Source organism: Babylonia areolata, chromosome 5, assembly GCF_041734735.1.
Source record: "Babylonia areolata isolate BAREFJ2019XMU chromosome 5, ASM4173473v1, whole genome shotgun sequence".
NCBI classification, from domain to species: Eukaryota; Metazoa; Mollusca; class Gastropoda; order Neogastropoda; family Buccinidae; genus Babylonia; species Babylonia areolata.
This window is the reverse complement of record NC_134880.1, coordinates 16,806,476-16,832,169: the sequence shown is the minus strand read 5'-3', so window position 1 is coordinate 16,832,169 and position 25,694 is coordinate 16,806,476. Positions and strand designations below refer to the sequence as shown.

Sequence of the window (25,694 nt, the reverse complement as noted above, 5' to 3'; positions counted from 1 at the left end):
GTGTGTGTGTGTGTGTGTGTGTGTGTGTGTGTGTGTGTGTGTGTGTGTGTGAGTGTGAGTGTGTGTGTGTGTGTATGTGTGGTTGTGAGTGTGTGTGTATGTGTGTGTGTGTGTGTGTGTGTGTGTGTGTGAGTGAGTGAGTGAGTGAGTGTGTGTGTGTGTGTATGTGAGTGTGAGTGTGTGTGTGTGTGTGAGTGTGTGTGTGTGTGTGTGTGTGTGTGTGTGTATGTGTGTGTGTGTGTGTGTGTGTGTGTGAGTGTGTGTGTGTGTGTGTGTGTGTGTGTGTGTGTGTGTGTGTGTGTGTGTGTGTGTGTGTGTGTGTGTGTGTGTGAGAGCAGTGAGAAAGCATGGGCTAACAGACCATACCTTCAGCAGGATCGAACCCGCCAGTAGCTCCCAGTTCAGACCCGGCATCTGCTCGGTCAGAGAATGACTGTGTCCCAACAAACTCTTCCAGTGGCAGAGAATTTCTGCAGTGGAAAAAAAAAAAGCATCAAAAGTTAGTTTGATCTTCTACAACAACAGCCAAGCCATAGATTTGCACTCTCTTTGTGATTCTGATGCAAAAGTATGACACAGAGCAGGAACTTTGCTCTACAAGTAAATCTGACGTTATCACCCAAAACGAAACACTACTTTGGATTAAATAAAACAGAGGGGAACCTCTGCAGCATAAAAAAAAGAAGGGGGATGAAACAAATTAGAAAAACTGACCGAACTAAGACCCTCACTAGTAGATAAGCATCTGCCACCTTCCTCAGTGTACACATTACATAAATAAACATACAATAAAATCAATGATCAGTTACATCAATACTCAATCGAATTAATGGTTAGTTACATCAATGTAAACAGACAATCTAATCAAAATTATCCCATTAAGGCAAACTCACGTGTCAACAGTCAGCTCCATCTTGCTCTCAGCTCCATACTTGTACTTTCCGATGAACCCGTTTTCCCAGCGAACCTGCAAAGTTATGTCATCACATCATCTTCACATCCGATGAACCCGTTTTTCCAGCGAACCTGCAAAGTTATGTCATCACATCATCTTCACATCCGATGAACCCGTTTTCCCAGCGAACCTGCAAAGTTATGTCATCACATCATCTTCACATATCTCAACATACCTTCCATTTCATCATTGGATTTGTATTATTTGTTAGTTTTGTTTAATCATTCTATTTCATTCCATGATGATGTTTTCCACAAACCTACATTAGGCCCTTGTGACCTGATCTTCTTTTTATGCGTTCCTGGGCTGCAACTCCCATGTTCACTCGTATGTACACAAGTGGGTTTTCATGTGTATGACCGATTTTACCCTGCCATGTAGGCAGCCATACTCAGCTTTTGGGGGAAGGGGGGGGTGCATGCTGGGTATGTTCTTGTTTCCATAACTCACCGAACGCTGACATGGATTACAGGATCTTTAATGTGCGTATTTGATCTTCTGCTTGCGTGTACACATGGGGGAGGGGGGTTCAGGCACTAGCGGGTCTGCACATATGTTGACCTGGGAGATCGGAAAAATCTCTATCCTTTACCCACCATGCGCTGTCACCGAGATTCGAACCCAGGACCCTCAGATTGAAAGTCCAACGCTTTAACCATTCAGCTATTGCGCCCGTCTTACCTGATCAACACACTGGGTTTATATGAAGGTCAGGCATCTGCTCCTTTATCTGTTTGATTTTTTTTCCCCCAAAGCCGAAGTGCTTTAGCTCATATGGACCAGTCTGCATGCTTTGACACCTTCTTGGAACTGAAACTGAAACTTTCACATGTTTCTTCTACACCTGAAGATTGCAAGGCCAACACACATTGTTTTTTGTTGTTGTTTTTTTTATTTGGGTGTGTGTGTGTTTTTTTCTACTTAAAAAAAAAATCAAAAGCAAGCTGTTAATCATGCTGTTGACTTTACCCATATATCAAGACAACCATACTCTGTGTCAGGAGCAGAATGTGATTTTTTTTCCGCGGGACGGTTGGCCTTCGCCGCTTTGTTTGTCGGTCGAGTTAAGTCTTGCTGTGCTTGTGCCCCAGCCTTGATACTTCTCTTTCTCGTTCTCTCTGTATTGACTTCTTCCTCCACCACATGTTTATTATTCATTTTCTTCACTTTATTCGTATCTCAGCTTAGTTTTGTTCAAAACTCATGTATGTTCACGTCTTAACTTCTAGTTATGATGACATCCGTCACATATTCAGTATGTACATGTATCAGGACAGGACTTTATATAAAATTTTCTTGTTGTCCTGTTCATCAATATATGTGTTGTATTGTGACATGTTCCAAATAAAATACTGTTTAAACCAACGTGATTGGTATGATTAATTTTGAATAACAGTGAACAAACAGGATTTTTGTGTGTGTGTGCATTCAACTAAATGTTCACTTGAAAACTGTATGAGGTGTTTATATTATATACAAGACCATATGGAAGCACCTTGAACATGTGATAAGCAGCTATTGTGACTTTTAATGTTTCAAAGAAAACACTGAACTAATCAATTGTTTTATTTGGAAATGATCCAAAACATAAATCGCAAGTGGACAGTGATAACTTGTCCTTTCTAAGTGTGCATTCAATTGGAGCTCTTCTCTCCCCTTTCAGCAAATTCATTTTTGTCTTCTGCTGCTGAAAAAGTTATATAAAAAAAAAAAAAATTAAAAAAAAGATATCCAGCTACAGACACCGATTATGAAGACTGGATTATCATATTATGACAAGCATTTTGTTTTTCTGTTTTAATTTTTATGATACTATTTGCTATTTGATGTTTGGATTCAAAATCTGTTCTTTGCATTTTAGAGGAGTTTTGTGTTTGTTTGTTGGTATGTGTGTGTGTGGGTGTGTTTTTTTTCCCTTTTTTTCCCATTTTTTTCACAAGTATTTTCTTGTTGTTGTCTGTGCATTATGTTTAGTTTAGCTTTTCTCTATGCATGTATGCATTCTGAAATGAAAAATAAAATTGTTTAAAAACGAAAGAAAAAAAAGCAGGCCCTCAAGGCCTGACCAGCGCATTTGGTTTATGCCAAAGTCAGACATCTGCTCTTTGATTTTACAACAGCAGATGCCATGTAGTGTATACAGATATTTTCATACACGTTGACACCTTGAAAAAGAAGCTGGAAGATAAACTCACTTTGACTTTGCCGCTGCGTTTACGGATGACGATCCCTACCCCGTTTCCATCTTCATCTCCGGATTTCCAGTCATCTCCTGTGGGCAGAAAATGCACCTGAATCATTTGAGGAGAACATGGCAGAAATTTTACCTGAATGATTTGAGGAGAATATGGCAGGAAATGTACCTGAATCATCTGAGGTGAATATGGCAGAAAAGTTACCTGAATGATTTGAAAATTTGGCAGGAATTTTACCTCAATGAACTAAGGAGAATATGGCATAAAATTCTACCTGAATGACATGAGGAGAACATGGCAGAAAATGTACCTGAATCATTTGAGGAGAACATGGCAGAAATTTTACCTGAATGATTTGAGGAGAATATGGCAGGAAATGTACCTGAATCATCTGAGGTGAATATGGCAGAAAAGTTACCTGAATGATTTGAAAATTTGGCAGAAATTTTACCTCAATGAACTAAGGAGAATATGGCATAAAATTCTACCTGAATGACATGAGGAGAACATGGCAGAAAATGTACCTGAATCATTTGAGGAGAACATGGCAGAAATTTTACCTGAATGATTTGAGGAGAATATGGCAGGAAATGTACCTGAATCATCTGAGGTGAATATGGCAGAAAAGTTACCTGAATGATTTGAAAATTTGGCAGAAATTTTACCTCAATGAACTAAGGAGAATATGGCATAAAATTCTACCTGAATGACATGAGGAGAACATGGCAGAAAATGTACCTGAATCATTTGAGGAGAACATGGCAGAAATTTTACCTGAATGATTTGAGGAGAATATGGCAGGAAATGTACCTGAATCATCTGAGGTGAATATGGCAGAAAAGTTACCTGAATGATTTGAAAATTTGGCAGGAATTTTACCTCAATGAACTAAGGAGAATATGGCATAAAATTCCACCTGAATGACATGAGGAGAACATGGCAGAAAATGCACTGGAATCATTTGAGGAGAATATGGTAGAAATTTTACCTGAATCATTTGAGGAGAATATGGCAGAAATTTTACCTGAATCATTTGAGGAGAATGTGGCAGAAATCTTACCTGAATGATTGGAGGAGAATATGGCAGAAAATGTACCTGAATGATCTGAGGAGACTATGGCAGAAATTTTACCTGAATCATTTGAGGAGAACATGGTAGAAATTTTACCTGAATGATCTGAGGAGAACATGGCAGAAATTTTACCTGAATGATCTGAGGAGAATATGGTAGAAATTTTACCTGAATGGTCAGATGAGAATATGGCACAAAATTTACCTGAATGATTTTAGGAGAATATGGCAGACATTTTACCTGAATGATTTGAGGAGGACAGGTACAAAATTTACCGGAATGATTTGAGGAGAATATGGCAGAAATTTTATCTGAATCATTTGAGGAAAATATGGCAGAAAATGTACCTGATTCATTTGAGATTACGGCAGAAATTTTACCTGAATGATTTGAGGAGAATATGGCAGAAATTTTATCTGAATGATTTGAGAATATGGCACATTTCATTTTCTTTCTTTTTTTTTTCAGTGTGTGTGTGTGTGTGTGTGTGTTGTGTTTGTGCATGCATGCGTGTGAATGTGTGTGTGTGTGTGTGTGTGTGTGTGTGTGTGTGTGTGTGTGTGTGTGTGTGCATGCATGCATGCATGTGTGTGTGTGTGTGTGTGTGTGTGTGTGTGTGTGTGTGTGCGTGTGCGTGCATGCATGCTTGTGTGTGTCTGTGTGTATGTGTGGGAGGGTGGGTGTGTGTGTGTGTGAGTGTGTGTATTGTGAGTATATGTGTGAATTGTTATCTCTATCCATCTATTGTCCTATGCGTGTGTACAAGAGTCATGAGATGTCTTTCCAAACACAACGCATCTGTCCAGAAAAAGTAATGAAAAATGTATTCAGAGTTCAACTCTGGGCAGGTGGGGCTTAATATGTTTTACTTTTTTAATTTTTTAGTTCAATGCTTGTCATGTTGGTATATGTCAGACCTGACTGTGGGCTGAAATATTGCAGTGTGTAAGTAATAAGCCTTTGTATTGCATTGTATTACGTTGCATTGTGTTGTGTTGCGTTGTGTTGCATTGCATTGCACTGCCCTGCCCTGCATTGCATTGTATTGCATTGCATTGTATTGTATTGCATTGTATTGTGTTGCAGTGCAGTGCAGTATAGTGTAGTGTAGTGAAGTGTAGTGCAGCGGATCGTGCTGTGCTGTGCTGTGCTGTGACGTGTTGTGCTGTGTTGCATGGTATGGTATGGTATGCAATGGTATCTATGCTATACAATGGTATGGCATGTTGTGGTGTATGGCATAGTATTGCATTGTATTGTGCTGTGTGTATGATATATGACATTGCATTGTACTGCAATTGCACTGTGTGGTACCACATTGTATTCTGTTGCATTCTATTGTATTCTGTTGCAATGTATTCTACAGAATTCTGTTGCATTATGTTCTACTGCATTCTGTTGCAGTGTAGCCAATCAAATTCTGTTGCGTTGTATACTATCAAATTCTATTGCATTGTATTCTGTCGTATTCTCTTGCATTGTGTTCTATAGTATTCTGTCGCACTGTATTCTATGGCATTATGTTACATTGTATTCTACAGTATTCTGGTGCACTGTATTCTATAGTATTCTGTTGCATCACATTCTGTCATATTCTGTTGCATTGCATTCTACAGTATTCTGTTGCATTGTATTCTACAGTATTCTGTTGCATTGTATTCTACAGTATTCTGTTGCAATGTATTTTACAGTATTCTGTTGCATTGTATTCTATAATATTCTGTTGCATTGTATTCTTTGTATTTTATAGTATTATGTAGCACTGTATTCTATTCCAATGTATTCTATAGTATTCTGTGCATTATATTCTATAGTATTCTGTTGCACTGTATTTTATAGTAGTCTGTTGCATTGTATTCTATGGTATTCTGCTGCACTGTATTCTACAGTATTCTGTTGCGTTGTATTCTATAGTATTCTGTTGCAGTGTATTCTATAGTATTCTGGTGCACTGTATTACTATAGTATTCTGTTGCATTGTATTCTATAGTATTCTGTTGCACTGTATTCTATGGCATTCTGTTGCATTATATACATTCTGTTGCATTGTATTCTATATTATTCTGTTGCACTGTATTCTATAGTATTCTGTTGCACTGTATTCTATAGTATTCTGTTGGACTGTATTCTATAGTATTCTGTTGCACTGTATTCTATTCTGTTGCACTGTATTCTACAGTATTCTGTTGGACTGTATTCTACAGTATTCTGTTGCACTGTATTCTATAGTATTCTGTTGCACTGTATTCTATGACATTCTGTTGCATTGTACACATTCTGTTGCATTGCATTCTACAGTATTCTGTTGTACCGTGTAATATTCTGTTGCATCATATCCTATTGACTGCATTCTGTTGCATTGTATTCTACCGTATTCTGCTGCACTGTATCCCACAGCACTGCAGAAACACAGAGACCCCATACCTCGTCTCACTTGCACACCAATCTCAATCAGCTCAGACTCCGCCAAGACCCTGGGCTCATCAGTCTGCACCACATCCACGAAGTCACTGGGGTCGTAGCGATAGACATTGTTGGTTCCATTGTCCCACATCACGTGTAGCCAGCCTGCCAATAACACACAACACAGCAGCAGGGGCTACAATCCTGGCTGCATGATGCCGCTCAGTTACTTCCCTTACTCCTGTCTTTATTAAAAAAAAAAAGAGACTATTTTAACATTGTCTTTTCAATGATGATGATGATGATGATGAACATAATTGTAACAATGATAATGCAGCTGAGAATAGTGATGCTGATGGCGATAACAAATGATAATGATAATAGTAATAACGAAAACAATCACAAAAACAACCAAATTAATGCTACTACTAAAAATAATAATGATGATAAGAAGAAAAAGGAGGAAGAGGAGGATGACAACATATCAACAACAATAATAACATTTTTTTAGATACTGGGTATTTACATGGTAGTTCACAGCACATACAGGCCTAAATACTGGGTGATTACACAGTGGTTTTCAGCACATACAGGCCTAAATACTGAGTGATTACACAGTGGTTTTCAGCACATACAGGGCTAAATACTGGGTGATTACACAGTGGTTTTCAGCACATACAGGGCTAAATACTGGGTGTTTTACACAGTGGTTTTCAGCACATACAGGGCTAAATACTGGGTGATTACACAGTGGTTTTCAGCACATACAGGGCTAAATACTGAGTGATTACACAGTGGTTTTCAGCACATACAGGGCTAAATACTGAGTGATTACACAGTGGTTTTCAGCACAGCACATACAGGGCTAAATACTGAGTGTTTACACAGTGGTTTTCAGCACATACATGGCTAAATACTGAGTGTTTACACAGTAGTTAAAAGCACATACAGGCCTAAATACTGAGTGATTACACAGTGGTTTTCAGCACATACAGGCCTAAATACTGGGTGATTACACAGTGGTTTTCAGCACATACAGGACTAAATACTGGGTGATTACACAGTGGTTTTCAGCACATACAGGGCTAAATACTGAGTGTTTACACAGTAGTTAAAAGCACATACAGGGCTAGATACTGAGTGTTTACAAGTAGTTTGCATACATCATTAAATACTGGGTGTTTACAAGTAGTTTGCATACATCATTAAATATGGGTGTTTACAAGTAGTTTGCATACATCATTAAATACTGGGTGTTCGCAAGTAGTTTGCATACATCATTAAATACTGGGTGTTCGCAAGTAGTTTGCATACATCGTTAAATACTGGGATTTTACAAGTAGTCTGCATACATCATTATAAACTGGGTGTTTGCAAGTAGTTTGCATACATCGTCAAATACTGGGTGTTTCCATGACAGTTTACAGAACATACAGAGCTAGATAATGGTAGTTTACAAGATAGTTTGCATACAGCGCTAAATACTGGGTGTTTACACAGTTGTTTACAGTATATACAGAGCTAGATACTGGCGTTAACACGACAGTTTACAGTACATACAGAGCTAAATACTGGGCGTTTACAAGGCAGTTTACAGTATATATGACGCCTTATACTGAGGGTTTACAAAGCAGTTTACAGTACACACAGCGCCTGATACTGGGTATTTACATGACAGTTTACAGTACATACATCGCCTGATACTGGGCATTACATGGCAGTTTACAGTATATACGACGCCTTATACTGAGGGTTTACAAAGCAGTTTACAGTACACACAGCACCTGATACTGGGTATTTACATGACAGTTTACAGTACATACATCGCCTGATACTGGGCGTTTACAAGGCAGTTTATATTACATACGGCGCCTGATACTGGGCGTTTACATGAAAGTCTACATTACATACAGCACCTGATACTGGGTAATTTACAAGGCAGTTTACAGTACATACAGGGCTAGATACTGGGTGTTTATATGACAGTTTACAGTACACACAGAGCTAAATACTTGGTAATTACATGACAGTTTACAGTACATACAGAGCTAAATACTGGGCGTTTACAAGACAGTTTACAGTGCATACAGTGCCTGATACTGGGCGTTTATGCAACAGTTTACAGTACATACAGGTCTAGATACTGGGCATTCACACGACAGTTTCCAGTACATATGGCGCCTGATACTGGTTGTTTTGATGACAGTTTACAGTACATACAGCACCTGATACTAGGCGTTTACAAGGCAGTTTATATTACATACGGCGTCTGATATTGGGCATTTACATGACAGTCTACATTACATACAGCACCTGATACTGGGCGCTTACGCAACAGTTTACAGTACATACAGGGCTAGATACTGGGCGTTTACACAACAGTTTACAGTACATACAGCGCCTGATACTGGGGGTTTACATGACAGTTTACAGTACATACAGGGCTAGATACTGGGCGTTTACACAACAGTTTACAGTACATACAGCGCCTGATACTGGGGGTTTACATGACAGTTTACAGTACATACAGCACCTGATACTGGGGGTTTACATGACGGTTTACAGTACATACAGCACAAGCGGCCTACCGTCTCTCTTCTTCCTGTGCTGGATGACAGTGCCAGGACCATCGGTGTCCTGGTTGTTCCACTTCCAGGAAGGCCCCCGCCTCACTCTGGTCCCCAGGGGCAAAAGGGCTCCGGCATCCACCAGCTCTGTGTGGGAACAAACAGCGCTCAGTTTCACTTTCACTTTTCAAGAAGGATAGTTTGCGCTTCTCCATTGCACGGCACTGGCAGTTCTGCACATAAGTTGATCTGGGAGATTGAAAAAACAACAAAACCCCCCAATTATTTCATAATAATAAACAGCACTCAGTTTCACTTTCACTTTTCAAGAAGGATAGTTTGAGCTTGTTCATTACACTGCACTGGCAGGTCTGCACATAAGTTGATGTGGGAGGCTGAAAAAACAACAACAAAAAAACATTATTTCATAATAATAAACAGCACTCAGTTTCACTTTCACTTTTCAAGAAGGATAGTTTGAGCTTGTTCATTACACTGCACTGGCAGGTCTGCACATAAGTTGATGTGGGAGGTTAAAAAAACCAACCAAAAAAACATTATTTCATAATAATAAGCAGCGCTCAGTTTCACTTTCACTTTTCAAGGATGATAGTTTGCACTTGTCCATTGTACGGCACTGGCAGGTCTGCACATAAGTTGATGTGGGAGGTTAAAAAAACCACAAAAAAACCACCATTATTTCATAATAATAAGCAGCGCTCAGTTTCACTTTCACTTTTCAAGGATGATAGTTTGCACTTGTTCATTGTACGGCACTGGCAGGTCTGCACATAAGTTGATGTGGGAGGTTAAAAAAACCACAAAAAAACCACCATTATTTCATAATAATAAGCAGCGCTCAGTTTCACTTTCACTTTTCAAGGAGGATAGTTTGCGCTTGTTGATTACACGGCAATGGCAGGTCTGCACATAAATTGATCTGGGAGACTGAAAAAACAACAAACCCCCCCAATTATTTCATAATAATAAACAGCACTCAGTTTCACTTTCACTTTTCAAGGATGATAGTTTGCACTTGTTCATTGTACGGCACTAAATTGACCTGGGAGGCTGAAAAAACAACAAAACCCCCCAATTATTTCATAATAATAAACAGCGCTCAGTTTCACTTTCACTTTTCAAGGATGATAGTTTGCACTTGTTCATTGTACGGCACTAAATTGACCTGGGAGACTGAAAAAACAACAACCCCCCCCAATTATTTCATAATAATAAACAGCACTCAGTTTCACTTTCACTTTTCAAGGAGGATAGCTTGCGCTTCTTCATTACACGGCACTGGCAGGTCTGCACATAAGTTGATGTGGGAGGTAACAACGAAAAAAAACATTATTTCATAATAATAAGCAATGCTCAGTTTCACTTTCACTTTTCAAGGAGGATAGTTTGCGCTTCTTCATTACACGGCAATGGCAGGTCTGCACATAAATTGACCTGGGAGGCTGAAAAAACGACAACAAAACAACAACATTATTTCATAATAATAAACAGTTCTCAGTTTCACTTTCACTTTTCAAGGAGGATAGCTTGCGCTTCTTCATTACACGGCAATGGCAGGTCTGCACATAAGTTGATGTGGGAGGTAACAACCAAAAAAACATTATTTTATAATAATAAGCAGCGCTCAGTTTCACTTTTCAGGAGGATAGTTTGCGCTTGTTCATTACACGGCACTGGAAGGTCTGCACTAAAGTTGATCTGGGAGGTTATAAAAACACAACAACAACAACAACAACCCCCCCCCCCCACCCCCCCCGTCCACCCTTAATCCACCAGTTTCAGTTCTGAGGAGACATCAAAGTGTGTGGACTTATCCATATACACAACACCACATCTGTTGATGGTTTGGGTTTGGTTTTTGTTTGTTTGTTTGTTTGTTTATTCATTTTTAAAAATTATTATAAAGAAATGTGGAGCTGTCTAACATAACCTACGCATAATTTGTATTTGTATTTCTTTTTATCACAACATATTTCTCTGTGTGAAATTCGGGCTGCTCTCCCCAAGGAGAGCGCGTCACTACACTACAGCGCCACCCTTTTTTTTTTTTGTATTTTTTCCTGCATGCAGTTTTATTTGTTTTTCCTATCGAAGTGGATTTTTCTACAGAATTTTGCCAGGAACAACCCTTTTGTTGCCATAGGTTCTTTTACATGTGCTAAGTGCATGCTGCACATGGGACCTCGGTTTATCGTCTCATCTGAATGACTAGCGTTCAGAACACCATTCAAAGTCTAGTGGAAGGGGAGAAAATATTGGCAGCTGAGCCATGATTCGAACCAGTGCGCTCAGATTCTCTCGCTTCCTAGGCAGACACGCTACCTGTAGGCCATCGCTCCACATAAACCCAATGCACTGGTGAGGCCTTCGGAGCCCACCACAGGTCTGCATATTGAGAAGAAAGAGAAACACCCGTAGGTCCAGTCTTTGCCTGGACTAGGCTGATGCTGGAGAAAGGTCCAGTGACGGTGAGGAAAGACCCACTGACCACAGAGAAAGTCCTGTTGACAGTGGGAAAGACTACAACTTGGGATTCTCTCTTGAGGGCACATAAGACCGTGTGACTGTGTCTGGAGTGGCACTGTCTTCATCTGTCTGTGGGCAGGGGCGGTTTGGTCTGTGGGGTGTGCTCAGCAGCTGGAGGGTGGTGTCTTTTGCCAGTGGGCTCTGCAGTCATGAAATACTGGCTGGTACACCCATAGGGATACTTCTTTTAAGGCTGTCGCGAGTTGCATCCTGTGGTCTCTCTTTTGCCTCTGTTTGAGAGCAGTTATGTTCCTTGAATTCTTAATGGAGTGTCCTGTGCGTGCCTGCACCCATCGTGAACACAGCTCAGGCCTCCAAGGGTGGTGAGGATTGTGCCAAGGGCAGATGGAGACAGTGCTTCTCTGGGTCCTCCCCAGCACCTATGGGTGTTTCTCTTTCTTCAACGCATTGGTCAGTCCTTGGGAGCCTACCACAGGCCTGCATATTGAAATCATAGAAGAAAAAAAGAAGAAAAAAAAAAAGAGAGAAAAAAAAGAGGAAAAGTTAAGTTTCAGTTTCAAGGATGTGTCAAAGCATGTGGACTAAACCATACATGTATCTGCTTCTCACTATCTTCAGATGCCTGAATAACGTATACAACAACATGCTGGTCAGGCTTTGAGAACTTTCAGTTTCAAGAAGGTACTCGGTGTCACAGCACACAGTCTGATCCAAATATACCACATCTGCTTTTGTTAAAAAAGAAGAAGAAAAAAAAGAACACTCACACACACACTACACACAATACACACACACACACACACACATATATAGAGAGAGAGACAGACAGACAGACAGAGAGAGACGTGGATAGATACATATTATCAATCTCTCTCTCTCTCTCTCTCTCTCTCTCTCTAATATATATATATATACACCTCTCTCTCTCTCTCTCTCTCTCTCTCTCTATATATATATATATATATATAGAGAGAGAGAGAGAGAGAGAGAGAGAACTCAGAACTCAGAAATGTTTTATTGTAGAAGGCCTTCTGACCCATTACAATGTTGAGCACACACACACACACACACACACGCATGCGCGCACGCGCGCGCACACACACACACACACAGAGTGAGAGAGAGAGAGAAAAAGACATAGATATAGATACAAGTAATGAAATAATTAAACAAAGTAAACAAATAATTAAACACGTTAGAAATAAAAGATACTAACATGCAAATGATTGAAATAAAACAAAAATAAACATGGCCACATTCAGCAAACTTGTGTGCACCTGCACATGCGTGCATACTCAACACAAGCATGCATTTGCACGCACACATACACATAAACATACACACACACACACACACACATATACAAACACACACACACACACACACATACAAACACACTCACACAAACACACACACACACACACAAAATCTCACACATTCAAGACACAATTAACAATTAACGAACTATGCATCACTCGGCTTTTGGCAGACTAACCTATGTCTTCAAAGACATTGTCGAAATCATCAGCATCCCCAGTTTCGTTCTCTGGGTCTTTTTGCTTCTTTCGCACTTCCTCGATGATGTAATCCTGTGAAACAAACACATTCTGGAGTCATATCTTGAGAGACAATGACCCCTTTCACTGCCAAGTTTCTGTGTGAAAAACACTCCCCAGCACCAAGTATTCTAGACTCTGTGCTCTCAGTCTCACACAATTCGGTAAATGTCAAAACAACGCTATCGACTTGTTCACTTCAAACTTGGTCAGAAGACGAAGGTTAGTTATTGTTCAACTGTGCGGAAAACTGACTGAAGCTGTGTTACAGTGTGATAAATGGTCCCTTAAACATGGCTCCTTAATGTTGACTTAAGTCACCAAATGACGGTGAACTACCTGATCGATTAAAATTGCCTACGGTGGTGAAAGAGTTAAATAGTTACAACTGATCAGAATGAAAGTTGAATATCTTCCTCTTCTTCTTCTGCGTTCGTGGGCTGCAACTCCCACGTTCACTCGTATGTACACAAGTGGGCTTTTATATGTATGACCGTTTCAACCCTGCCATGTAGGCAGCCATGCTCTGTTTTCAGGGGTATGTTCAAGGCATCTGTAATGTACAGTCAAGACAGACACTCACAGGTAATTATATACATGCGCTGAGGTTTTTGTTGTTGTTGTAAATACCTGTAATAAATATCGAAACAAGCAATCGGCTGCAATGAGATGTTTTGATCATTGGTTGTTTTTTGTTGTTGTTTAAATACCTGTAACACATATCAAGACAACCAGTCAAAGATAACCACAAGCACTGCCAAATATGCCCAGCAAATTCATTTTGTTTGCAAACGGTATAACATGTTAAAGTTTAAGAGTCCTGAACCTTTTTACAGCTGTCTGGGCAGTGAATACATATCCACTGTGGGGGCAGGGCAAAACAGAAAGCCATAGCCTTAATGGCAGGGGTGGCCATTACCATTATATTCCGGTTCAAAGGTATTACAATGAAGTTTTCACTCCCATCTGTCACTACAATGAATTATTCACAAACATCTACACATATGCATTACACACACACACACACACACACTCTCAGACTATCATCAAATTAATTACGGACGAAGTATTGTTCTAATGTCAAGTGCATATGCTTTAGTAACCTGATGATTAAGCATATAATTTTTTTTACTGTAGCTTGATGAAGCGTTATGTACACGAAAGTGTGTCTTCACAAGTGACTGAGAACGTTGATGTTTTTGACTTTCTGCATTCATTATCAGTTGCTCCACTTGTCAGTTTAACGACTTCTCTTTTACAAAGTCCTTTAAGTAATTTCCTGTAATTGCATTTAGATTTTTTTTCACCCTCATTTCACCCTCATTTGCCCAGTTTCCCCCAACCCTCCATTCATTCACATCTCCCACCCCTTCTAACCGATAATACTCAAATGTATTCATAAATACTTTAACAAAATGTCTTCAATCACCGATATGTGTGACGGGACATTAAACAAAAATTCCTCCTTCCACACACACACACACACACACACACACACACACCAAAGTGCATTCTTACCTTTTCAGCATCATCCGAATCACCAGCGAGAGCATTGACGATAGAGAGGATCTGCTGGCCTGTTTCGTACATGTCTTTGTGTTTGCGGACCATCTTGTACACACACCCAATAGCCTCCTGAAAAATGGGAACAAACTCTATGCGATAACGCCCCCCTCCACACACACCCCCCATCCCCCCCCCCCCCCCCCACACACACACACAAATGCTGAAATAAATTGGCACAAGTCAGTTACTACTGTTAATGTGTCCTTTTTTTTGTGAGTGCATTGTTATAATATAACCCCCTTTCCTGTTAAGCCAAATACTCTAGGTACATTTTTTTTTCTTTCTTTTTTTTTTTGGTCAATAACATTAAGTATTTAGCTCCTTTCCTCTTAAGTCAAACACTCTATACAATTTTTGTTGTTGTCATTTACGTTATAGACTAAGCCACTTTCCTGATAAGCCAAACACTGTAAGTAGATTTTTTATCGCTTTGTGTGTGTGTGTGTGTGTGTGTGTGTGTGTGTGTGTGTGTGGTTGTGTACTTAATCTACAATGATAGAATCTAAATTTAATAGACAAACAGATAAACATGAGTAAGCAACCCCCCCTGCATCCCCCCCCCCCCCAAAAAAAAAACAACCCAAAAAAACAAAACAAAACAAAAACAACAAAAAAAAACAAAAACAAAACAAAAGAAGAATAAATGAATGAATAAAACAGATGGCTAAATGAATACATAAATAAATTAAACGAAGAAACAAAGACAGAAAGAAAGAACAATAAAAAGAAACAAACAAACAAACAAATATATAAATGATTGATAAATAAATAAATAAACAAATAAATAAATACATGACTGAATGATTAAGTAAAGAAACAAACAAAGAAACAAGTAACTACATAGTAAAATGAAACATGATGGCAGACTTTACTGAATAGAGATATATCACTGGGGCACTGTGTGTGTGTGTGTGTGTGTGTGTGTGTGTGTGTGTGTGTGTGTGTGTGTGTGTGTGTGTGTGTGTGCAAAATGACATGGAGAATGAAATAGAATCACTGTGTGTGTTGGAAAGGTATCATCCCCCCGACCCCCCAGCCCAAACGTTATCTTGATCCAGTCTGACAGAATGTGAAGCATTTTATGGCATTTTCTGACTTCATCTCAATTTGTGACTCACCTACATCCTGTAGTATTGGCTGCACTTTGATTCCTTTCTCACATGCATCCTTTTGCTCTTGCTGACTTCATCCCAGTTTGTGTCTCACATGCATCCTATAGTATTTGCTGACTTCTCTACAATTTGTGTCTCACATGCATCCTATAGTATTTGCTGACTTCTCTACAATTTGTGTCTCACATGCATCCTATAGTATTTGCTGACTTCTCTACAATTTGTGTCTCACATGCACCCCATAGTATTTGCTGACATCTCTACAATTTGTGTCTCACATGCATCTTATAATATTTTCTGTCTTCTCTACAATTTGTGTCTCACATGCATCCCATAGTATTTGCTGACTTCTCTACAATTTGTGTCTCACATGCATCTTATAATATTTGCTGACTTCTCTACAATTTGTGTCTCACATGCATCTTATAATATTTGCTGACTTCTCTACAATTTGTGTCTCACATGCAGCCTATATTTCTTGCTCACTTCTCTACAATTTGTGTCTCACATGCATCCTATATTTCTTGCTCACTTCTCTACAATTTGTGTCTCACATGCATCCCGTAGTATTTGCTGACTTCTCTACAATTTGTGTCTCTCTCACATGTATCCAACAGTATTTGCTGACTTCTTTACAATTTGTGTCTCACATGCATCTTATAATATTTGCTGTCTTCACTCATATTTCTTTCTCACCTGCATCACATTGTCCTTCCTGACTTCCTTCCAATTTGTGTCTCAAATGCATCTTCCAGAGCTTGCTAACTTCTCTCCATTTCCTTTCTCAACTGCACCTTCAAGTATTTGCTGTCTTCACTCAGATTTCTTTCTCAACTGCATTATATTATCCTTCCTGTCTTCACACCAATTTTGGACTCACCTGCACCTTGTAGTACCTGCTGACTTCATTCACATTCTGCTTCTCCACCACCTTCCCTCCACTGAGTGCTGCCAACGACTCCATGAAGGGCTGGGAACAAATAACGCGCATGAAAGTCTGTGTGTCGTTACACGCATAGTTATCCATCCAATGTTATCCATACAGTGTGAAAACTGTCGTTACAAGTATAGTTATCCATCCAATGTTATCCATACAGTGTGAAAACTGTCGTTACAAGTATAGTTATCCATCCAATGTTATCCATACAGTATTATTCCTACCATATGAAAACTGTCGTTACAAGTATAGTTAACTGTCCACTGTTATCCATACAGAGTGAAAACTGTCCTTACAAGTGTAGTTAATCATCCATCCAATGTTATCCATAAAATGTGAAAAATGTCACTACAAATATAGTTATCCATCCAATGTTATCCATGCAGTGTGAAAACTGTGATTACAGTTATAGCTATCCATGCAATATAATCCATCTAATGTTATCCATACGTGAAAAGCTGACAACAGATCCATTTGGAAAGCAATCAATCAGTTAAGCAATAACGGCATAACTTCTAGATCTATGCCACTTACAGACTTATCTCCTCACACACTTAATACTCATTTCAGTGAAATAGCTAGCACAACAATAGTATCTGATATATCAACTAGTATCGATCTTGAAATTTTGCAAGAGTATTGCGCATCAAAGAATGTATCATCGGACTGGAATATCCCTCTAATGGGAGTGCATGAAGTTTAGAATGCTTTGATTAATTTAAAACAAACGCATACTCGTGGCATAATTGAGTCTCACATAAATCATGCATCCACTCAGTGGGATTCTGCAAGTGAAACATTCTCAGGCCACTCTCTAGTCTTCACAGACGTGCAATAAAATTAGTTCTGAAATCCTCCACATTGACACCAGACGACTATACTGTGTTGGATATTCTCCCATTGAAATGGAAATTAAAATACAACAAAGTAGTTTTATGTTCAAAATTTTATCTGGTTGTGCCCTACCCTCCACTGTCAGTAAATTTCAAATAAACAAAAATCACCATGTCCATAAGATTATGTTACCCCATCCGATAATTGATCTGTTCAAATCTAGTCTGTCATATTCAGGTGGTTTATTGTGGAATAATATATCAGTCATTTTCAATGTCCAAACTAGTCTTAATGTATTTTAAAAAAAAGAAAAAGAAAAAAAAAGTGCCATTCAGAACTCATGAAAGAATTTGCAGATACAATGTCTTAACCTTTCCCACTCTCACACTCAGTGTGTCTGCCTGTCTGCCTCTGTGTCTGTCTGTCTGTCTCTGTCTCTCCCTCTCTGTCTGATCTAAGATTTATCTGTGCATGTACTTATGTTCTTTTTTGTGACATAATTTGAAATTTATTCATGTAATGTTATGCCTTTGTATTGAGTATATATTTTCCCTTTTCATGAGGGCAGGATGAAAACAAGCCCTTGGCTTATTCCTTTTTTCCCCTCAATAAAAAAGGTTCTTTCGTTCATACAATGTGAAAACTGTCGTTGCAAGTATACTTTTCCATCCAATGTAATCCATCCAAAGTTATCCATACAATATGAAAACTATCATCACAAGTACATTTATCCAGCCAATCTTACATATACAATGTTATCAATACAAAGTGAAAACTGACGTTACAAGTGTATTTATCCATCCAATGTTATCCATACAATGTGAAAGACGGGCGCAATAGCCAAGTGGCTAAAGCGTTGGACTGCCAATCTGAGGGTCCTGGGTTCGAATCACGGTGACGGCGCCTCGTGGGTAAAAGGGTGGAGATTTTTACGATCTCCCAGGTCAACATATGTGCAGACCTGCTAGTGCCTGAACCCCCTTCGTGTGTATATGCAAGCAGAAGATCAAATATGCACGTCAAAGATCCTGTAATCCATGTCAGCATTCGGTGGGTTATGGAAACAAGAACATACCCAGCATGCACACCCCCGAAAACGGAGTGTGGCTGCCTACATGGCGGGGTAAAAACGGTCATACACGTAAAAGCCCACTCAAGTGCATACGAGTGAACGCAGAAGAAGAAGAAGAATGTGAAGACTGTCCTTACAACGATGGTTATACATCTAATGTTATCCATACGATGTGAAAACTATCATTACTGTTATACAATGTGAACGACCGTCACAAGTGCAGTAATCCATTCAGTGTTATCTATTCATTATCATTATTATTATAACGGTTGTTATTATTATTATTGTCATTATTATTATTGTTAATATTCAAGTCCAGAAACATAATTATCTTTTTTGGGGGGATGGTGGAGGGGGAGGGTGCAGGGGGGGGGTTGTATTCTGTACTTATTATCTTTTTTTTCCCTTATTATTATTATTCTTATCATCATCATTATCATTGTTAATGTTGATTCTGTTATTATCATTATTGTGTGTGTGTGTGTATATGTATATATATATATATATATATATATATGTTCTTTACTATCGTCATTGTTATTATCATCATCATTATCATTACAATAATTACTATTTTTTCAAAGACTGTCATTCTGCCCAAGTTTCCTGAGAACTAGACACCAGTCCCAGTGTAGGATCCACCATGAGAGTAACAGAGGGGGCGTGTCCCTCACCCTGTCGGCGTTGCTCCCAATGGGAATCCAGAAGATGGGCAGAGGGGTCGTCTTGTGTTTCTTGGAGGCAAACTCTGAAATCAGTTGCACCAGGGAAAACTTCACCTGCAAACAGGAAAGTCAGTAAGTCAGTTCCTTCCTTCCTTCTTTCTTTCCATCTTTCTTTCTGTCTTTCTTTCTTTTCTTTTCTATCTATCTATCTATCCGTCTGTCCATCTATCTATTTATCTATCTACCTATCTGGCTATGTGTCTGTCTGTCTATCCATCTATCTGGCTGTCTATCTGTCTATCTATAAGGTGCAGGAGTGTGGTATTGCATTATTAAAGATGTACACACCTCATCAACTTCACTCTGTCTGTCTGAAATATTACGTCAAAGCTGGTGCGCATGCCTCCTTCGCTGTGCTGTGTACATCTGATATATCATGTTGTCATGTATTGCAGGACACCAGTAGTGTTACACATGTTCACAAAATGTTTAGTTTGAGCTGAACGCAACCATTCTTGTTACATGAACTGAACTGCTCCTTTTCATAAAATGTGATTATAATGTTCACTGGTTTAAAAAACAACAACAACAACAACAAAACAAAACAAAAAAAACCAAAAAAAACACGTGATTTTTGTGAGTTCACAAGTTATTCTTGTGGCTGTTTTTGTTCAGCTTAGAAGATTCTGATTCTGAGCCCAGAACAGTTCACATGAGACTTGCTCTTGGCTCAGAATTTGTCCAAACGCAGTGACGCCTCTTTGATAAACTGAACTGAAACTGTAAGAGTGTGATATCACATTGACACTCACTGAAGTTGTGCATACCTCATTGACATTGCTCTGAACATCTGGTCCCTTCTCTGATGACTCATCAGTGGGCCGCCCGTCAGTGAAGAACACGACACGAGGTCGCACACGGTGACAGCCAGCCACATTGACCACCCCACCTGTTTTCCATAACGGCATTTATAAAGATGGCAAATGTCTGCTAGAAAGATCACATCTTTGAAATCAAAGTAACAAGCCCCAGTGTGTTTTCCATTTCAGCATTTATAACGATGGCAAATGTCTGCTGGAAAGATTATGAATTTGAAATCAAAGTTACAAGCCCACACCTGTTTTCCATAACGGCATTTATAAAGATGACAAATGTCTGCTGGAAAAATTATGAATTTGAAATCAAAGTTACAAGCCCACACCTGTTTTCCATAACAGCATTTATAAAGATGGCAAATGTCTGCTGGAAAGATTATGAATTTGAAATCAAAGTTACAAGCCCACACCTGTTTTCCATAACGGCATTTATAAAGATGGCAAATGTCTGCTGGAAAAATTATGAATTTGAAATCAAAGTTACAAGCCCACACCTGTTTTCCATAACAGCATTTATAAAGATGTCAAATGTCTGCTAGAAAGATCACATCTTTGAAATCAAAGTAACAAGCCCCAGTGTGTTTTCCATAACAGCATTTATAAAGATGGCAAATGTCTGCTGGAAAGATTATGAATTTGAAATCAAAGTTACAAGCCCACACCTGTTTTCCATTTCAGCATTTATAAAGATGGCAAACGTCTGCTAGAAAGATTATGAATTTGAAATCAAAGTTACAAGCCCACACCTGTTTTCCATTTCAGCATTTATAAAGATGGCAAATGTCTGCTAGAAAGCTTACATATTTGAAATCAAAGTAATAAGGCCCTTCCTGTTTTCCATTTCAGCATTTATAAAGATGGCAAATGTCTGCTAGAAAGATTATGAATTTGATCTCAAAGTTACAAACCCACGCATGTTTTCCATTTCAGCATTTATAAAGATGGCAAATGTCTGCACAAGAGTGGGCTTTTATGTGTATGACCGTTTTTACCCCGCCATGTAGGCAGCCATACTCTGTTTTCGGGGGTGTGCATGCTGGGTATGTTCTTGTTTCCATAACCCACCGAATGCTGACATGGATTACAGGATCTTTAACATGCGTATTTGATCTTCTGCTTGCATATACACACGAAGGGGGTTCAGGCACTAGCAGGTCTGCACATATGTTGACCTGGGAGATCGTAAAAATCTCCACCCTTCACCCACCAGACGCCGTCACCGTGATTCGAACCCGGGACCCTCAGATTGACAGTCCAATGCTTTAACCACTCGGCTATTGTGCCCATCTGAGTTAAGGAACAAAACCCTTCTTTTATCATCCACTAGCTTCCAGCCACAAGGCAATCTGAGCACCCCCTTCATCCTAGCACCACCTCCACCAGACTCTATGATAGATAGCTTCCGTCCTCACAGAACACTCACATCTCACCTTCAGAATTTGGAGAATAAGAAACAGAACTATGTCTGAGTATGGTTTGTGTCAATGGCAGCCCAAAAAAGGACAGTAACAGCCCTTCACTAACAAGCACATCTCGTAGTAATGATAATACTGCTGTAGTAGCTGCTATGAAGTAGCAGTAGTAGCTACTGCTTTAATTAACTCATTCTATTCCAGGTACTAGTTAACTTGTACACTGATTACTTCACCTTATTATTGCTTGGTACAGCTGGCATTCCAAACTGAACCTTCTACAGATTCCAGAAAAATAAAAACGAAGCTTCATTTAACTGATAAAATCAACAATTCTCCATCAATTTTCGCTGTTTTAGTAAACCACCTTACATTTTAGTGCAGTGGTCTCATGCAGTGCTGGTCCAGGTGAGCTGTAGCAGGCATGTAGCTGTGGGGTAGAGTGAGTTAATCTGACTGTAACTAGGCTAACCACTACAAGGTCGCAATAGCCGAGTGGTTTAAGTGTTGGACTTTCAATCTGAGGGTCCCGGGTTCGAATCACGGTGACGGTGCCTGGTGGGTAAAGGGTGGAGATTTTTCTGATCTCCCAGGTCAACATATGTGCAGACCTGCTAGTGCCTGAACCCCCTTCGTGTGTATACGCACGCAGAAGATCAAATATGTACGTTAAAGATCCTGTAACCTATGTCAGTGTTCGGTGGGTTATGGAGACACGAAAATACCAAGCATGCATGAACCACGACAGAGTCATTGGCAAGTCGATGTTGGTCATGAAACAGAAAGAAGAAGAAGAAGAAGAAGAAGGTCTGTTCACCTTTTCCTTCGATGGCCCCCAGACACACCAGCAGTGCCTGGAACATTGGCGTCTTGCCCCCTACGGGTGATGTCTCAGAGTCTGGTGTCATCGCATCTGGGGAAAACAAGAAGCTATCAAGTGTAACAATAATAATGCTACTACTACTACTACTAACAACAGCAACAACAACAACAACAATAATAATAATAATAATAATAATGATAATAATAATAATAATAATAATAATGATAATGATAATACAAGTGATAATGGTTAATAGCATTTGTATACCACATGTCTTTAGGCAAAGTTAGACTCAGTCTGTTGGTAATCACCCATTCACGTGCAGCCAGGCCTAAAAATGACCAGCCACACTCAACCACACAAAAACACACTCATGAGCATGAAACAACTCAAATTAACAGTGGAGGGGAAAAACATCACACACACACACACACACATACACACAAAAACACCCTCCAAAAAACGCCTCACAGAACAGAGGAGTTTTCAGCTAGGATTTGAACAGAGGGAGTGTGGGTCAGTGCTGAAGACTGACAGGCAGTGAATTCCAGACAGTGGGGAGCACAAAAAATTGAAACTAAGACTGCAGCAACCGAAAGAGTTTATGTCCATTTTGGGGTAATTTTCATATTTTCCCCTGAATGACCAGAGGGAGTGTGAAGTTTTATATGTAAGGAGTGCTTTCGACAAGCAAGGCAGAAAGAACAATGTGAATCGAAATGTTCATGAACAGTTTGTAAAACACAGGTGAAATACCTGTTCCAATGAGCATCAATATGGTGCCAGCACAAAGGTATACATACACATTAACACAAAAACAAACACACACACACACACTTAGACACAGACAGACAGACAGACGGACAGACAGACAGACACACACACACACACAAACACACACAGGTGCAAAAGCCCAGTTCATATCTGCCTGTGATTATTCTTTTTCTTGATTTCTCACACCGAATAAAGTACAAGATCAGCACTCTATGATATAGATGTATTCACAAAACTGCCCCTTCCTATCTCTGCGGCCGCCTTCACCTCTACACTCCATCTCGCTCACTTCGATCGGCTTCGGATACACTCTGTTTACGCATACCCAGATTCAAACACTCGACTGTTGGCTGCCGTTCTTTCTCTGTCTCAGGACCTTGCAATTGGAATGAACTTCCTCTTTCGCTTCGTCAAGTCTCCACACTCAGCTCTTTCAAGTCTGGCCTTAAAACCTACCTCTTCCCAAAATAGCCTCCCTTGCCTGCCTCTTCCTTGACTTAAGTTTCTACAGTTTTAGAGTTATGCATGCATGTGAATGACTGGTGCGAAAGCGCTTTGATTTGTCTCTGCACAAGATTCAGCGCTAAAAAAATACCATTATTATTATCATTAGCAGCAGGCTTGTGTACAATTCTAGACATGTCTAAGTTTCTATAAAGCAGACAGAGAAAAAGAAATACAAGGGAAACAGAATCAGCATTTCAATATTATTATGGTTAATATTTCCATAGCACCTATCTTTGGTCAGAGACCAAATACTAAGCATTTTACAAACACGGAATCATTTGCACACGCTGGGTTGCCTGTGAGGGTAAAGCGCGCACACACACACACACACACACACACACATACACACTTGTATATCAGTGTGGATTTGACTAAAATGTTTGCCAGGGACAAGGCTTATTGCTGCGGGTATTTCTACCACTACTAAAGTGTATGCTGCACACTGGACCTCACTTTATCATCTCATCCAAATGAATAGTATCCAGACCACCACTCAAGGTTTAGTGGAGGGTGAGAAAATTCTGTTGAGTGTAAGAATTGATCCTGTACGCAAAAGTTCTCTCACTTCCTTGGTGGACGCGTTACCACTAAGCCCCCACTCCACATTTCACACAAGATGGGTGCAACGGCCAAGTGGTTAAAGCACTGGACTTTCAATCTGAGGGTCTCGGGTTTGAATTTCGGTAACAGCGCCTGGTGGGTAAAGGGTGGAGATCTTTCCTTATCTCCCAGGTCAACATATGTGCAGACCTGCCAGTGCCTGAACCCCCATCATGTGTAGGTGCATGCAGAAGATCAAAATATGCATGTTAAAGATTCTGTAATCCATGTCTGCTTTCATTGGGTTATGGAAACAAGAACATAGCCACCATTCACCCCCTAAAAAAACCCTCCGAAATATGGCTGTCTGCATGGCGGGGTAAATAGACAAAATGGTGGAACATGAAAAATATCAACTGTCTGTTGAGTATGCGTGGTTGACTGAAACCTGATTCAATGACATAGGAAACAATTGATAAGCACCCAATGGCAGCTGTCAGTTGGCTCTACCCATGTAGGCAGCCTGTTGTGCAAATGACACTGTGTTTGTAAAGTAGCTTGGAGCTTGGTCTCCAGCTGAGGACTGGTGTTATATAAGTATCCATATCATCATCATTATCATCATCATCATCACTATCATCATCATCATCATATTCATCATCATCATCATCACCACCACCATCATCATCATCACCACCATCACCGTCATCACCACCACCATCATCATCATCATTATCACCACCACCACCACCATCACCATCACCACCATCATCATCACCACCACCACCATCATCACCATCACCACCATCATCACCATCACCACCACCACCATCATCACCACCACCACCATCATCACCATCACCACCACCACCATCATCACCATCACCACCATCATCACCATCACCACCACCACCATCATCACCACCACCACCATCATCACCATCACCATCATCACCACCACCACCACCACCATCACCACCACCATCACCATCACCACCACCATCACCACCATCACCACTACCACCATCACCACCATCATCATCATCACCACCATCATCATCATCACCATCATCATCATCACCACCACCACCACCATCACCATCACCACCACTACCACCATCACCACCACCATCACCATCACCACCACCACCACCACTACCACCATCACCACCACCATCATCATCACCACCATCATCATCATCGCCATCATCACCACCACCACCACCACCACCATCACCATCACCACCACTACCACCATCACCACCACCACCACTACCACCATCACCACCATCATCATCATCACCACCATCATCATCATCAC

The 25,694-nt window shown here is 40.0% G+C and overlaps 1 protein-coding gene across 2 annotated transcripts in view; it reads right to left on the bottom strand.

The window, feature by feature from the left end:
* Nucleotides 1–25,694, bottom strand: part of LOC143281972 (uncharacterized) — a 56,006-nt gene that overhangs the window by 10,854 nt on the left and 19,458 nt on the right. For both annotated transcript variants that reach the window (XM_076587333.1, XM_076587332.1), the window contains exons 11-21: nt 22,547–22,642; nt 20,270–20,391; nt 19,452–19,556; nt 16,815–16,904; nt 14,775–14,891; nt 13,196–13,289; nt 9,214–9,339; nt 6,647–6,790; nt 3,151–3,227; nt 894–967; nt 367–470 (exon numbers count right to left, since the gene is read on the bottom strand). In XM_076587333.1, the coding sequence (XP_076443448.1) occupies nt 367–470; nt 894–967; nt 3,151–3,227; nt 6,647–6,790; nt 9,214–9,339; nt 13,196–13,289; nt 14,775–14,891; nt 16,815–16,904; nt 19,452–19,556; nt 20,270–20,391; nt 22,547–22,642 (1,149 nt within the window). The remainder of the gene's footprint in view (nt 1–366; nt 471–893; nt 968–3,150; nt 3,228–6,646; nt 6,791–9,213; nt 9,340–13,195; nt 13,290–14,774; nt 14,892–16,814; nt 16,905–19,451; nt 19,557–20,269; nt 20,392–22,546; nt 22,643–25,694) is intronic.